Consider the following 16,655-nt stretch of genomic DNA (forward strand, 5'->3'; position numbering starts at 1 on the left):
GCACTTTCCTCTTGTAACATTGAGCAAGCAACACTGACACCCCACATATCAGGTCTGTAAAACATCCAAAGAGCACCCTTGTCATGTATCATTATTTTTATGGTGAACAGTGGCAATGGTTAAGCCTTCCCAAGAAACTTCTCTGGTAGTAAAAACAAATGGGAGCTGAGGTAAGAGAAGAAAAAGGGTGTAGGTGCCTCATGACTTTGGTTCTCAATGTGCATCACATTCATCTGAATGGGCCTCATCACCAGAATTTCTAACTCAGTTGCCCTGAGATAGGGCTGAAATTTTTCCAGTTCTTATTCATTCCTACATGATGCTGATGCTAATGGTCCTGGAAGCACACTTTAAGAATCATTGCCCTAGAGTTTCCATAGATAACTGGTTTGTAGACACATAGAAACCTCTTTAGAGGCTCCCAGAAATAGTTGGAATGCCCTTGGATAAGGCTAATTTATGATCATTGGGCCAGCAATGATATGAACTCTCATTATTTGGCTATTGAAAGTAAATATGATCTTTATAGTCACTAGTAAATTGACATCTTGGGCATTTTAATTATCTAGCAATTATAATATATTAGTTATTTGTTAATTTCATATCTGTCTCCTAAACTTAGTTGTATTCTCCTTAAGGGCAGGGATACATTTCTATAGCTCTATCCATCCATCCATTCATCCATTCATTCAATAAATATTTCTTGAACACTTACTAGGTGTAAGGCACTCTTCTAGGAACTGGTAATATGGTGATGAACATATAAACATATGAAATACATAAACATATAAAAATCTGTCTTCATGGAGCTTATACTCTAATCACGGAAAATTTATGCAAAGCAAGCTCAAGTATAATCCCCATAAACCTGAGGGGCTTGTTAAAGCTACTGACGTCAGTGTCCCACTCGTGGAGATTCTAATTCACTACGTCAAAAGTGGAGCCAAGAACTGGTAGAAATAAACAAATAGCAAAGGAAATTCAAATGTTAACTAAGTTGGTAACCACAGCCATGATTGTATTATGAACTATGGGAGGACAAAGACAGGAAAAGAGGGGAGAAAGGGAACAAGCATTTATTGAACATCAGCAAATTCCAGATAGTTTAAACATACATGCCTTATAACCCTGTACTATAAGTATTATTATCACGACCTTGCTTTTTAAATAAGGAAACTCAAGTAAATCAAGTAAAATATCAAGGTCATATAACTAGAGGTGGGACTTGGTACCCAGGCCAGTCTGTCTCTTCCCATTTTTGTGTGATTAACTCTTCTTGGTTTTTGAAAAAAGCTTCTTGGAGGAGTTGACATTTGAAGTAAGCACAAGAGTATGTCTAAAGGCACAAAATAATGACATTTTTAAGAAAATGTGTTTTTTAATATTTAAAAGTGTTTTTAGAATATATAGATTTTTAAAATCTAGATAGCAGGACTGTGGCGAATTCTTTTGATGTCCCTTTTCACATTTCTTCAGCCCACATCTAATTTCAGCCACAGTTATAGAAAACAGTTCTTTGTGTGTTCAGACTCATCTTAGGCTGACAGCCATCTCACCCCCAAGTATGCATCGTTCCGTATTCTGTTCCTAAGGTTTTTCTGATACCACAGGAACCTTCTTGGCTCACAAGCATGGGCCAAATATGTAGAAGAATTATTTCCTCCTTAAGAAGTCCTATTGTGTGAAAATATGTGGAAAGTATACCTAAATTAGGTTATTGTTCTCATTGCCAAAGATTTTTCCCCTATTAAATGTATCACCACGGCATTCATCCAGTATATGTAAAGTATGCTCTTTGATTTCTATACAACATTCCAAGAATACAGCTATTTAGTGAAGGCATGGTGTACATAATATTTTAGAAACAGTTTCTGCTATTGCATCACATGAAATAGCTGGATGGATTTTTATTGCATTTGAAGCTACGTTTGAGATTGTCTAACTTAAAATACATGTTATGTAGCATACTTGAAATTTATTCAAGGGGACCTCAAAGGATTGGGTGGCCATCCTCCAGAGCACTGACACAGGCTCAGAGAGAGGCCATATAACATGCATGTCACACATATGAAGATGCTATGGATAGAGTAAATAAATGGTCATTTCAAAAATTATCTCCAAATGGAAAATCACAATATCAGGTATTTATTGGTATTTATTTGTATCATGATGATTAATCACTCTCCTGTACTTGTAGTCTCAAGCATACGCCAGTGAATCTATAGGATAACATTTAAGTATTGAAGTTACAAATGTCTATGAACAATACCAAAGTATTATTAACCAATACTTTGATAAGTCATAGAATTATTGCCTTTAATAAATTTTAATATTATTGTAGTTAGTCTAGCTTTGGAGATTTTAAGTCATAAGATTAATACTTTGTATAGTAACCATTATTTTAGTTAGCATACCTTTTTTTAATTGAAGTTTGTAGAGATATATGATCATAGAACCTTTCAATGAAAAAGACCACTGATTCTCTTCATTTTATTGATGAAAATCTGATTAGAATTTTTGTCTTGTATAATTTTTATGTAAAAGGCATGGGAGAAGTTGCTGTTTGGAGTTTGTTTTTTTCATGCCCTTGTACAAGAGAGAAAGAAATTTGGTCCTCTTGGTTGGAATATTCCATATGGATTTAATGAATCAGACTTACGCATCAGTATTCAACAACTACAGGTAAAATTAGAAAGGAACTAACACTGATGGAGGATAAATGTATATCAGGCCTTTTGGTTAGAATAACTTATCCAATTATCACAACACTACAAATAGATGGATAGATAGTAGTAATAATAATACTATGGTTTAATGAAGCATTATTTTCATCTGGATTTTTTTTTCCTACTGTAAATAATAAAGAATCTTGTTCACACTGGCTTAAACCATAATGAAACTTACTAGCACATATTTTAAAATGCAGATGAAGGACAGGCTCCGTAGTTGGTTGATCCAGCAAAAGTGTTGTCATCAAGGACCCTGGTTCTTTGTCTTTTTGCAGAGCCCTCCTCAGTGTTGGTTTTATATGGACCCTCATTATCCTCTACTGTTCTCCACTCAGTCAAATCTATAGTCTAGCTCTGTCAGTTAACAAAAACAGGCTGTCAACTTTACATAGAAAAGAAATTTATTGAAAGAATATTGGGTAGGTCATAGAATCACCAAGACAACTGGAAAGCCATGGCATCCAGAGTCCTATCTAGAATCACGCCATGTCTGGTGAGAGCAACCCTTCTATCCTTGCTGAATATCAGGCATCGCAGCTCACATACCTGCCACACACACTCTCGTCTGCTGCAGGCCCTCTGATATCAATAAAAAAGATTCTTTGTTGTTCCTGCTTCTTCACTTACGAAACCCCAGCTCAGTCCAGGATACATCTGAGTAGCCACACCCAGGTCACAGGCTTAGAATTTAGCTATAAGGGAGGCTGGAAAAGCGAGTGGCCAGCTTTTTCGGTTTCTGTAGACTCACAATGTGAGACACTCAGATGGCCAGCAGACCCCCTTCAAAAAAAAAGGAAGAAAGAAAGAAAGAAGGAAGGGAGGGAGGGAGGGAGGGAGGGAGGAGGGATGAGGGATGGAGGAATGTAAGGAAGGACGGAAGGATTCATGACTGACGTACATCTAAACACCTCACCTCCATATCCCCTAAAGAACCCTCCAGAAGAAAGCACTCATACTCCCTCCCTCCCTCATACCTCCCTCCCCCCCCCCCCCTACCCTCCCGCCTCCCTACGCACTCCCAATCCTCCCTAAAAGCAAGAAAGAAAGAAACGTATATATCCACTATAAATGCCTACTAACTCAGACTTTGAACTAGGCACATTATTTATATTAATTCTAATCCTCACAGCAACCCTATAAGGTTGGTATTATCCCTATTTTTAAGAAAACCAAAGCTAGGAAGTGAACTTGCCCATTGAGGTAGGATTTGAACCCAGTTCTGTCCAACTCCAATACTTTTCCAATTATTTCTGTTACATTTTACCAAATATATAAATCCAACTAGACTACCACAGAATGTTAATGTTTTTCTGCTTCTTTGTTGTGGTGAGTGCCTTTATGACATGGGGCCTCATAAAAGTCACTCAGACAACTCATGAGGATAATTCTTTCAACCCCATTTCTGTGTGTATAGATATACGATTGACAGATAGATATTTAATGCCATCTTAAAATGGAAATGAAGTGAAAGACTTTGTTTTTCTCATTTTATTTTTTCTTTGTTTCAGTTATTTATAAATGAATATGACACAATTCCATTTGAAGCTATCTCTTACCTGACTGGGGAGTGTAACTATGGAGGCAGAGTAACAGATGATTGGGACAGACGTCTCCTCTTAACCATGCTGGCTGACTTTTATAATCTACACATAATCGAAAACCCTCATTATAAGTTTTCTCCTAGTGGAAACTATTTTGCACCTCCCAAAGGCACCTATAATGATTACATTGAATTCATTAAGGTAACTGATATCACTGAAAATAGGGTTAGATTTTAAAAAGCAAATAGTGAAATGTTCCCTGGTAATGTATAGGTTTAGAAATATATGGTTTCAATCAATTTTCAATATAATTTGCTTATAATAATTATCAAAAATTAGAAAAGTTTGATTCCTCAGTTTAGTTTATTTTAAACCTTTTTGGTTTAATATATCCCATGAAAATGTGATGCTTGCTTAATCTATTCTGTAGAAACTTCCATTCACTCAACACCCTGAGATATTTGGATTACATGAAAATGTTGATATCTCCAAAGATCTTCAACAAACAAAGGTCCTCTTTGAGTCCTTGCTCCTCACCCAGGGAGGCTCCAAACAGACAGGATCCTCAGGAAGTACTGACCAGATTCTATTTGAAATTACCAAAGATATTCTCCAAAAGGTAATCTTGGGCTTAAAATATGTTGTTTATAATGTAAATCAAAATGGTACTGAAATGGCGAGCTGAAAACTCCATTTAGGAGCATTATGACCTTGAGTGAGATACTGTACCTTTCTGAGCTTTAGTTTCCAAATCTGTAGAGTGGTGATAAGATTCTTGTGAACATTAAAGAAATCATGAATTTAAAGTACTTTTCATAATTTCTGGCACATAGTAAGTTCTGTAACTGTAGTTGTGTATGAGCTAATGAACATATGATTTATTATCATTTCTAAGCAAAGATAATAGACCTACTTATAAAAAATGGAAGAAATGGTCTGAACTTGCTGGATCAAGTAGTGAATAGTTTTTAATCTATACCTTAAGAAGTGAGGAGGCATAGGGAGATAAGATCAGCACTAAATTAGCTGCTAGAGCTTTTTCTTCCCCCCACCCCCATAATATAGCCCAATGTACTTAGCCCTACTAGATACAGTGGAATGATACTCTCTCATCTTTTTGTGTGTCTGTTAATGTAACTTGAAAAATATTATGGTTCCAAGCACAGGTATTCAGAATTCTCCTCCAGGATAAATATTTCAGTGTTAGACACTCTAACAGCAGTAATTGACCCATAGTCCATCTGCCTTAAAAGCCCATGGACAGCACACTCCTTGATACAGTTGGTAGCCTTGACACAGTTGGCAGCCTTGACTCAGTTGGTAGCCACTCTTTAAGAAGAGCCTACTCGCCATACACCAGGCTGCATGCAGCCACTGGAGAAGAGAGAGAAGCAGCACTGCCCCTGAGCCCATGGCCCCAGTGTGAAAGCAAACTAGCCTCCTCCCTAGACTGCTGCTTCTGTTTGCCTCTTCTCACTTCTGACCGCTTAATGTTTCTGTGGCTTATTTCCAGGGAAAGGTTCTCACGCTTCCAAGAATGGTGGCTCTTACGAGATCTCTAACAGGAAGTTACCTGGCAGTGGAATCTGGGATTTATTTGGGGTGGAGGGGTTGTGTTCAGCCAAAGGGTTCTTGAGTGACACCACCTACTGTGACTTGGAAGAATTCTTTTATACCACCCAGGGTCTATCACCTGGGGACACTCTGGGCAGCTCAACTTTTTTAGTTTGGGACTTCCCTAATTGTGAAACTTTTTTGCCCCTTAAAGAGTGTGAATTCAATGTTTTGTGGCTTTATCATCAGTCTCAAAGTTCCTTTTGTCACTTCTCAAACATTCTTGAGGATTCATAGAAATCACCACAGGCTTAATTGCCTTCTCTCTCCCTAAGCCCTGGAACTCTGTGACATTCACACATTATTTGATAGTGGTATAAGCTAAGCTATTCAGAGTCAGTTGATAACTGATTGAAAATAAATATAAAACAGTTATGAAATGATACATCAGTTTAATCAATGGAAAATAGGAATCGATTTACAAAAGAAAATTACACAACTTTTTAGAAATGCATATCTCCTACAAAGTGCTTTATCCTATAGTAAAGAGAATGGGATTTGGAGTTAGAGACCTGTGGATTTACACAGATTACCTTTTGACTGTGTGCTCTTGGGTAGTTACTTAACCTCTCTGTGCTTGAATGACCTGATTTGTAAATGGAGATAATAATGGCCACCTAAGAGGATATAGTAAGGATTAAATGAGATAGTGTATGGAAAGCAGTTAGCACAATGCCTAGCACATAGTAACTGGCCAGTTTTGGCTATTAGTGATATTATAGCTTCATGAAACTAATCCAAGAGTAATATGTGATCTTTAAAATCTATTCTCTTAGCTACCAAGTGATTTTGACATTGAAACAGCTCTATGGAGATATCCCGTGAGATATGAAGAAAGCATGAATACTGTGTTAGTACAAGAAATGGAGAGATTTAACAAGTAAGGATCTATATCCCCAGTGATTCAGAAGGTGACCAATCAAAGTTGATAAAAAGACATATTGGTATTGACTCGAGAAAAAATTATCAAAACCTGCCATTTCTTTAGAATTTCCCCCCTTTTTAACTTATAACTTAATTGCATAACCTATTGCCCCAGAAGTGGGGATATCTTTTATAATGTAAAAATGACAATGAAAAAGAGATCTGGTTTTAAATGTTCATTAATCAGAATTCCTCATCATTCATTACTATTCTCCTCAGGAAGTAAGATGGAAAGAGCATTAACTAGGCCTATGTGTAGTCACATTATCTGACATTTTTCTTCTATTTGGTGTATATACACTTCCCTTTTCTTTCTGAGTTCAATTTCGATTTATTAGGTACTCCATGATAGCAAACCAATTATATGCTTTGAATTTTTTAAATTGAATTTTCTACAATTCAATACTGATTTAAGGAACTGTTTTGGTTATGAATTTTCTGAAGTGTTTCCAAGTTTATTTGGGTTTCCAGACTTGTTGACATTTAAAATAAAAGATATTAAAACACTATGAGGACTTCAGTATTTCTTACACAAAGACCATATATATTTTTATATATATTTATATTTAATTGATATTTATATATGTTTATATTTATATATTTATATTTATATATATGGTCTTTGTGTAGGAAATACTGAAGTCCTCATAGTGTTTTAATATCTTTTATTTTAAATGTCAACAAGTCTGGAAACCCAAATAAACTTGGAAACACTTCAGAAAATTCATAACCAATACTCCTCAGTTCTTAGGCTTTTAGCCTAAAACCCTCATATCAGGTATATTTATGGAGTTCTTAGCATTTGGACTAAGTGGGAAGCAAAGTATTTGAAAGTGCATAAATGAATATACATTTGATGTTGATGTTTTAATACAGTGTTTCCCAAGTTTCAACCATAATACCTCTATAACTTTTTCTATATTTGCATGCCACCCATAACATTATTTATGCAATATTTTTCAATAAATCACTTTCTGGTTAAGTTAGCCTGGTCCTAAATAATACCCAGAAGGCTAGTTATATTACTTTCTATATTTAAAAATATTCATTATTATTAAAATGAAAAATGGTCATCTAAATATAACTTAATATTACATTACCAAGTGGGAGGTGACCAAACTTTGGGAAACACTCTCATGAAGCTGTGAATGAGATTCTTGCTATTTCTTCTGAAGAGAGATATTATGTTGATATTTATTTCATATATATGTTGATGACATAATTTGCTTTCCTTGCAGTTTAATTAAAACTATACGTAACACTTTACGGGACCTTGAAAAGGCTATTAAGGGTGTGGTTGTAATGGATTCTGCATTGGAGGCACTCTCTGGCAGTTTGCTTCTTGGGAAAGTTCCAGAAATATGGGCCAAACGATCATACCCAAGTCTTAAACCTCTAGGAAGTTACATCACAGATTTTCTAGCCCGGTTGAACTTTTTACAGGTAAAAGATTCTATATTACATGTATATATAAAATTTTATTTTTTGGTTGACTGGATAGATATTAGAAATTGGCTAGGGTTACTTGAATGTCTCTGAGTTGAATTGATTGTGATTAGTAGTTTCATGGTAATTTAACCAAAATTTTAGAATATTAAAAATTACACACGTTTCAATATACTGAGTAAAGAGTTAAAATTTTACTTTACCTAAACCCAAGTAATATGTGGCATTTATATTTTTGAAGATTCTAAGTTTGTGGTTCAAACATGGCCTTATGATTTTAATACTGATGGTAAATCACAAAAAGAGCCTGTGGCTTAGATTTATCAATAATTTCCCATGGTCTGAAATCAGTTGTTTCTTAGTAGCTCTTATCTCATAGAGCTAGGGAAAGGACGAGTGTTTTGAAATCTTGCCCCACACCCTCCAACACACACAGAAAGGATGTTCAAGACACAGGAAAGCCAGCAAAGGGCAAGGCACTTTCTCCTCCCTAACTCCTCAGCTCACCCCTATCCTATGGTTGATGTTTATGCAGCGGTAGTGGGTTGGGAGAGCCCCAAAAATACTTTTTGGAAATTCACATAGGTATATGACCTTTCAGTGTCCAGTTGCCTTTTTATTATATAAAAGCTTTATTTATTTCACCATAGAAGCTAATCATAAAATAGATCGTGCTTGTGAAGATGGAGAGAGACAGGCTTTCTTATACATCCCTTTTCAATTTTTGCTAATTTTATTGTTTCGATTTAAGTTTCTTTGATTATTTATTATTGAGCCTGTGCTTCTTTTGGTGTGTGTGTTTGCCCATTTGTATTTTCTTCTGTGTGTTGTCTGTTCATCTCTTAGGCCATTTTTCTTTAGGACTATTTTTTAAAAATTAATTTATAGGAGTTTTTTTAATGTAGATTATACATTTAACAAAACGAACAGCATAGAATAGGCATTTTAAGTGTTTAGGCTCTAGAAGAGTCACCACTTACTAGCCTCAGTTTCCTCATCCATAAAATGGGCACTTTTCTCTCATAAGGTAACAGCCCATGAAATGTGGTAAGCTTTCAGTAAATGTGGACTATTCTTTTGTAAAATCGGAAATTGTTGAATTTTATCAAATACTTTCTCAGTATTTATTACTGATGATATCACTTTTTACCTTCTTTAGCTTATTATTGCATTGAATTTTATCACTATATTTCCAAATGTAAAACCATCCTTGGATTCTTAGAAAAATCCCTCTTGGTCAGAAATACCTTATTCTTTTAATGCCTTAACTGATTCTATTTGGTTGTTTTTAGAGCTTTTGATATACATTACCTAATCATCCTCCAGAAAAATTATTCAATTGTATCTCCATCAATAGTGAATATGAGTGCCTGTTTCTCAGTAATTAGTGTTCATTTTTATCATTACTACTTTGATAGATGAGAGTGTGTACACGTAGCTGATTCCTAGCCACATCTACAACATATCTTTGATTTCTTCCTGTATATACCAGCCCCCTTCTATCTTTTATCAAAAGCATCTGACATATAGTTAATTCCATCCTCCCCTTGCCACAATTTTACTTTCTTTTTTGAATGCTCCAGTTTTTTTCCCAAACTTTTCTGAAACGTTTTGGAGCTGCTTACATTTCTGTATACTGCTTTGTTCCTGAAAGGCTTTCAAGAGTCTTTAGCTTGATGCCCTAGAGGAGTCCTGGCATGCTGCCAGCTGGGATAGTCTCCAGGACAAATTCCTTTGGTTGTTGTTAATATATAAAGTTCATGTCAAACTCTCTACTTTCTGAAATTTGGATTTCCCCTTGAAATCATTCCATCTGAATGAGTAAAAAAGGTCTCATTCATTATTGAGCACCTATCATCCTTTACCACATATCTTCCATTGAATGGATCTCCCCCATTGTCCTCTTACCTTACAGAAGCTGCACAATTTCCCTATTATCTTCCTTTCTCCAGACTCTCGACTTCACCTCCTAATGGTTCTTAGTTAACAAATAAAGCAAATGAGTCATCTGGCTTGAGTGGTTACTAAAGGGAAGGGGGGAGTGGTAGATGAAGGTAAAGGGAGTCAAATGTATGGCGACAGAAGGAAATTTAGCTTTGGCTGGCAAACACAATATAGTATACAGATGATGTAATAAAATTGTATACTTGAGACATATATAATTTTATTAACCAATGTTATCCCAATACATTTTTTAAAAAGCAAATGAGTCATTTGGTGTTTTCTATCCTTTTCTCATATCTCGTCCACCGTTCACCCTATTTATTTTCCCTTTTTCCTTCCTATACCTTTTTATAAAGCTTTTTTTTTTGCACACTGGCTATAATCTCTTATTAAATTCAGTATCTGTGTGAATTTGAGCAATATTCATCTTTCTGCACCCAGTTTCCTCAACTGTAGAATGAGAGGAATAATACCTAACTCACTGAGTTATTTTGTGGACTAATTGAGATACATGTAAGGTGCTTGGCATAGAGCCGGATGTGTACTAAGCACTCAGTTAATGGTAGCTAATTCAGAGATTGTATGTAAGTATCTGACCCAGACACTCATGAGTGAGCAAGGGAATTTTCTATACACTTGCCTTCTAGGTTCTTACAGCTTTCTTGTGCTTAGTGCTGATTCTGTATGGCTTGTGCCCTTGTCAAACTTCACATCCTTCTCTGCTTCTTGTTGATCTGATAGCTTGTACTGTTGCAACATCTCTAGCAGCAGTTGTTCCCTTCCTCCCAGAAAGCAAAGCTGGCTTCTTCTCATAGTATGCTGCTCTCTAAGAGACAAGGTTCATTTTATTGATTCATCTGTTCAGTCAACAAATGTGAATTGAGACCCCATTTTTCCCAAAGCACCTTGTTAGACAAAGTTGCCACGTTGCTTTCAAGTTGCCAATAGCCTATAAGGAAATCCAAGAAAAAAACTGATATAACATAGTAAGGGATATGTCATAAAAGACAAACATGTGAAATGCTCTAGGAATTCAAAGAATGAAGAGAGTTCTTTTAACTCAGGAAAGCAGTTTTTATTCATTGGGTGAGGTAGCATTTGAATGGGGTCTAAGGATGAATGGTTTCGGACACTACAAAAAAAAGGTAGAGGACCTAGAGATAGCTGTAAGATGAAAGGCACTATGTAATTTAAAATGGATTCTGTTGTAAAATTTTTGACATAAGCAAAAATAAAGTTTGTTCCCTTAAGTAATTGAAAAATTAGTATGGTATATTGGCTCCAGGCAAGATTTGCACTGGGCTACAGACATGATTACCTGATGCTGGCTTCTTGCACTTCATCTCTTGGCTCTAGTCTCTTGTGGGTTAACTCCATTCTTAGTAAGGTTCTCATCTGATTGTAGCAAGATAGCAACAGAAACTCTGGCCTCACATCCACACAAATTCAAAGAGCTGAGAATGTGCTTTCCCCCCAAAAGTCCCATCAAGAGTCTTGGCATTTCTGGCTTTGGTTGGCATTTCATATGTCTATTCTTGAATCAGTCACTATGACTAGAGGTATGATGGGCTAGACATGAATCACATGCCCACCGCAGGAGGTAGAGTACCACCACCAGAAGTGCTTCAATTGAGAGTGTAGGAGGTTTATCCGCCAGAGGTACATAAGAGTAGTTTCACTTTTAAGATAAGCAGAAAAAACAAATGTCCAGCCAGTGCAGAGAAGAGATCTACAAATAGTGCGTTCTGATTATAATGTAAGATGCTTGAAGAGGAATTAAAAAGGATAGAAGTGGAAATACAACTGGGGCCATATTGTGAACTATCTTGAATAGGAAGCTAAAATGTGTTTAGACTTTAATTTCATAGAATAGTAGTAGGTCACTAAAGAATTATGCAAGATGCTAAACCTGATCGAAATCATTCATGATGACATATCTCTAGCAGCATTGTTATAGATGTATTGAGCAGAGAGAGGGAAGGAGCAAGGAGGTACACACTGATACAGAAAGAAGACTATGAATCTCTAAACTGGAGTGGGGGCAGTGGGCATGGAGGCAGAGAGTTTAAGAAGGTTAAGGAACTAGAATCAACACATGAGAGCTACAGTTAGACAATGCCTGAGATTTCTAAATATGGTTGCTTTTGAGTGAGATTAAGTAATATAATCCCCAAATAATTTACATTTAGCTTTTTGCAGAAAATTTGAATCTGTCAAATTTTGTTTTATTCAGGTTCATATTAAAATGAGTGAGAATTCTCCAAGAAAGGTAACTAGAAGGGCAAAGAGGTAGGAGCGCCAATATATAGGCTGTGTGTTTAGTGTCAGGGAAGAGTCCTGTGATGGAAAGTGCGGGCAGCACACACGAAAACCAGAATCAGGAATTGTATGTCAAGTGACACTTGTGTAAGTGGAAAAAAATCAACATAATGCATTTTGCTTTCCCTTTATAGGACTGGTATATTTCAGGAAAACCTTGCGTGTTTTGGCTCTCAGGTTTCTTTTTCACTCAAGCCTTTTTAACTGGAGCTATGCAGAATTTTGCCAGAAAGTATACCATCCCTATTGATTTACTAGGATATGAATTTGAGGTACAGTAACTCCTTAAACTCCACAATGTATCATTACATCAAAGTCATGTTTTTAAGCAAGGAGGATATGCAGAATTCTTATTTTTATAGCCCATTAAATGTGATTTGACTTCATTCTTTGAGTTTCATGAAGAAAGTATGTATTTGTCTTGCTATCTCTGTGATAGAACTTTTATATATCTCAGTATTCAATTCAAACAATCCAATGCTGCTCTTCTATTTTAGCAAAAATTAATATGAGGTACAGTAAAACCTAGTAAAATGTTTCAAAAAGAACTGTATTATACATTTTTACATTTACATTTTACTGAAAATGTAATAGTTTAAGGAGCTATAGTGGAGTTTTCCTGAATGTGTTCTGAAGATTAGCTAATGTTTTTTTTTCTGTGACAAGAAGTATCAAGGGAAGAGATCATTACTAGTGTGTACTTCTATCTTCAGGTTATTCCTTCTGATGTATCTAACACAGCACCAGAAGATGGCGTTTATATCCATGGATTATATCTTGATGGAGCACGATGGGACAGAAAAAGGTCAGTAGTTTCAACTGCAAAGATGTCTTCAATTGTAGCTGAATTATAAGTAAGATAAGCTGTCTGCTGCCTTTCTCCCACCCCCAACCAAAAGGCCTTTTCTAAGGAATATGGGAAGTAATAAATAATATCAGAATTCTTGCCATAAATCATTACTCAGGCTAGGGCAATTGATGAGTGAGTATTTTTAGATCCCTAACAATTTTTAGTTAATATTTCAGTGCTCTTACTAGGAGAAAAGTTAATGGAGATTATTTTCCTGCTTTTTCTGTTTTATAACAGTTACCTTTAGTTTCGTAATATATAAGAGCATCTCACTTTTAAATAATTTACAGTTACAGTAAAGTGTCCATTTCTACTGGTGAATGGACAACTTTTTCTTGTATTTTAATGACTTAATAAATAAATATTTAAAACAAATACTGAATTTCCAGCTTAGGAAACTAAGCAAAACTATTCCTGTTTAAAATCTGTAGGGGTAAGAGAGAAGGGGAGAAACTATTTCCCTTGGAGCCCTGCTCTTTAACAATCTATTAATAAACACAACCCTCCATGTCCAGAGTTAGGGTTAGGCTTTGCTCTCAAGCAAGAACCTGAAGGAGCAAGAAGGTGGTTCTACAGAGATAATTCTAAGACAGGGCTATGAGAAGACTTAACTGCATGTAGTTCATTTGATTATTTCTCTTTTATTTTTTATCATTCTACTGACATTTCTCTTAACTTACTTTTTCTTATAAATGTATCCATCTTTTTCTTCCTTTCTTCTCTCCTTCTTTCAAACAAATACGCAAACAAACAAGTAATATGGCATAGGGAAAATAAATCACATTTTCTGGACAAGCAGATCTATATTTGAATCCTGACACTGGCCCTTATGAGCTGTGTTAATGTGAGAAGAATACTTAACCTTTCTGAGCCTCCACTCTTCATCTGTGAAATAGGAATAGGAATGGGGAAAGGATTATCATGAGGGTCAAATGTTACAGCATAGTGTCAGCCTTACAGATGGTACTTTAAAAATGGCAGAAATTGATGCTTGTTCACTGTCCACGTAGCCTTTCCATAATTTTCTTTTGTTTCTCTCAATTCTTCACTGCTTCTTCCTTGAGTTTTTTGGTGGTGGTCGCTGTCATTATTATTTATTTATTTATTTCACATTTTCCCCTGCACATCTCTGGTTCTCTTTTATATTAAAAGCCAATGTCTAAGTTGCAATTTCTAAGAAGCAAATTTCATATTATTTCTAATAAATGTTTGTCAATTTCTCTTCATAGTGGATTACTTGCCGAACAATATCCCAAACTTCTGTTTGACCTGATGCCTATCATATGGATAAAACCAAGTAAGTATACCTCTCTCTAACAAAATTTCTTAGCATTCTAGAGAGAATAATGATAGTTTTTGTTTGTTTGTTTTCAAGAAAACAGAAATTTATTCTCTCCCAGTTCTGGAGTCCAGATGTCCAAAATTAATATCATTGGGCCATTTAGAGACTCTAGGAGAAGGTTAATTCTTTGCCTCTTCCAGCTTCTGGTGGCTGCTGGCAATGATAGATATTTTAACTGCTTCCCCAAATAAGTCTCTGCTCAAACCTATTAGAATTTTGTTCAATTATAATAAATAGTAACAATGTTTACATTGGAAATACACTGTTCTCCCTTTTTTGTGTTGCATTTATATTATTTTAGGAATATCATTCTATGTTTTTTTCCTCTCATCTCATGGGATGTAACATGTTCTTTGCTTCTCCCCTACACTTCTACTTTTCAGAGGCTAAGGCTTCTCGTCAATATTTTGATTCTCGAGTGCCTTTGAACACTTTGCAGAGACACAATTAGGCTTGACACAGTCTCTAGCTAGCATCTAGAGTTTGCAGGCCATAAGAAACTCCTAGGGCTAGAAGCTAGTCAGGTGCCTCAAGGCATAGACCTTGCAAGCCATAAGGGATGCAGGCCAATTTTGTCCCCACAAGTATGAACGAATGAGGTTCATTCTTCCATTTTCTCTTAATTTTTTTTATTCTCAAATAACTATAAGTAAAAATATTTACAAATCACCCATAATCACTACTCAATCCTAATGTTTTCATTATTAATGCAGTTCAATTATAACTATGAGAAATGTGCCCTTAGTTTACAAAGACTCCTAATATCTCATATCTGGATTTTCAAGGATTGTATATAGATTCTTTTTGTGACTAGGTAAGAGTTGGTGTGTTTTCCTTAGTAATAACCTACTAAAAACAAATGGCAACGTAAACTTCTTCTAATTTAAGGGTTTCTTGTATTAGAGCTCAAGCAGCTGTGTTTCTCTTTTTGTGGCCCCCTGCCCCCATTACCTATGCTGTATTTTATTCCTTCTTTCTTACTTTCTTCTTTTACTCCTTCTCTCGGAAGGCCTTTTGAGACTTGTTTTCTTGCCTGCTAAGTGATCAGGACTTTAAAAGCAACACCTTTTGGACCTAAGATCATGAACCAAATGAAATCACTTTCTTGTTTCATAACCATAATTACTATATATCAACTGTGAAAGGAAATTTAAAATGTTCAATTTTCATAATCACGATCTTAAATTTAGTACTTTTCATTTTATTACAAGGTTAGTAGTTGTTCTTTTAGTACCAGTACTGTTTTCCCTTTATCAAAAATATATATTTCTTTTCTTTCAAGCTAAAAAGACTGAGATTGTGAAGTCGAATGCCTATGTCTGTCCCCTCTACAAGACAAGTGAACGTAAAGGAACTCTTTCTACTACAGGACATTCTACTAACTTTGTCATTGCAATGTTGTTAAAAACGGACCTACCCATTCAACACTGGATCAAGCGTGGGGTTGCTTTGCTTTGTCAGTTGGATGACTAAATTGGACAAATTTAAGAAAATATCTAAAAGAAGTTAACAATATATTGTTTTCACTTACTTCAAAATATATATAGTAAAAAAACTAAGTATCTTGGTGTCACTCTTTTAAATGGTCTTCGTAAAAGGTCTTTGGATTGTTTTCCACCCCAATATACCACTCTTGCTTAGAATACAGCCTTCTAGATGGACTCTTGAGATCACAGTCAGACATCTATGAATGGAAAATGTAAAAGAAATATTTCTTTGAAGCATATAAAAAATCTGTAAAATTTTCATTTATTAATTTTTTTTTTTTTTAAGTTGGATGTGTTATGTGAAAACAGATTTGGGGAGACTAACTGGATAAAATTTAATAAAATCAGAAAGCATCCCTTTTACAATTGTTAAGTCATTTCTTCAGCTTTAGAAATAGTTTGCTTTCCACTTACACAAACATTTTAGATAAACAAATAAATATATTGTAAATAAGGAAA

The 16,655-nt window shown here is 35.4% G+C and overlaps 1 protein-coding gene across 11 annotated transcripts in view; it reads left to right on the top strand.

Moving 5' to 3' along the window:
* The window catches only part of DNAH12 (dynein axonemal heavy chain 12), a 185,285-nt gene extending 168,728 nt beyond the window's left edge, over positions 1-16,557 (top strand). For 10 of the 11 annotated variants that reach the window (XM_036218452.1, XM_016131609.2, XM_016131606.2 and 7 more), the window contains 9 exons: positions 2,545-2,682; positions 4,238-4,471; positions 4,701-4,889; positions 6,661-6,764; positions 8,047-8,251; positions 12,652-12,789; positions 13,231-13,322; positions 14,597-14,664; positions 15,992-16,557. In XM_036218452.1, the coding sequence (XP_036074345.1) occupies positions 2,545-2,682; positions 4,238-4,471; positions 4,701-4,889; positions 6,661-6,764; positions 8,047-8,251; positions 12,652-12,789; positions 13,231-13,322; positions 14,597-14,664; positions 15,992-16,182 (1,359 nt within the window). In that variant the 3' untranslated portion in view covers positions 16,183-16,557. Of the gene's footprint in view, positions 1-2,544; positions 2,683-4,237; positions 4,472-4,700; positions 4,890-6,660; positions 6,765-8,046; positions 8,252-12,651; positions 12,790-13,230; positions 13,323-14,596; positions 14,665-15,991 lie in introns of those variants that run through there. The other variant, XM_016131614.2, reaches the window with a different exon arrangement.
* Positions 16,558-16,655: the final 98 nt, after the last annotated feature.

The sequence above is a fragment of the Rousettus aegyptiacus genome, unplaced genomic scaffold (genome assembly GCF_014176215.1).
Source record: "Rousettus aegyptiacus isolate mRouAeg1 unplaced genomic scaffold, mRouAeg1.p scaffold_m13_p_4, whole genome shotgun sequence".
Lineage (NCBI taxonomy): Eukaryota > Metazoa > Chordata > Mammalia > Chiroptera > Pteropodidae > Rousettus > Rousettus aegyptiacus.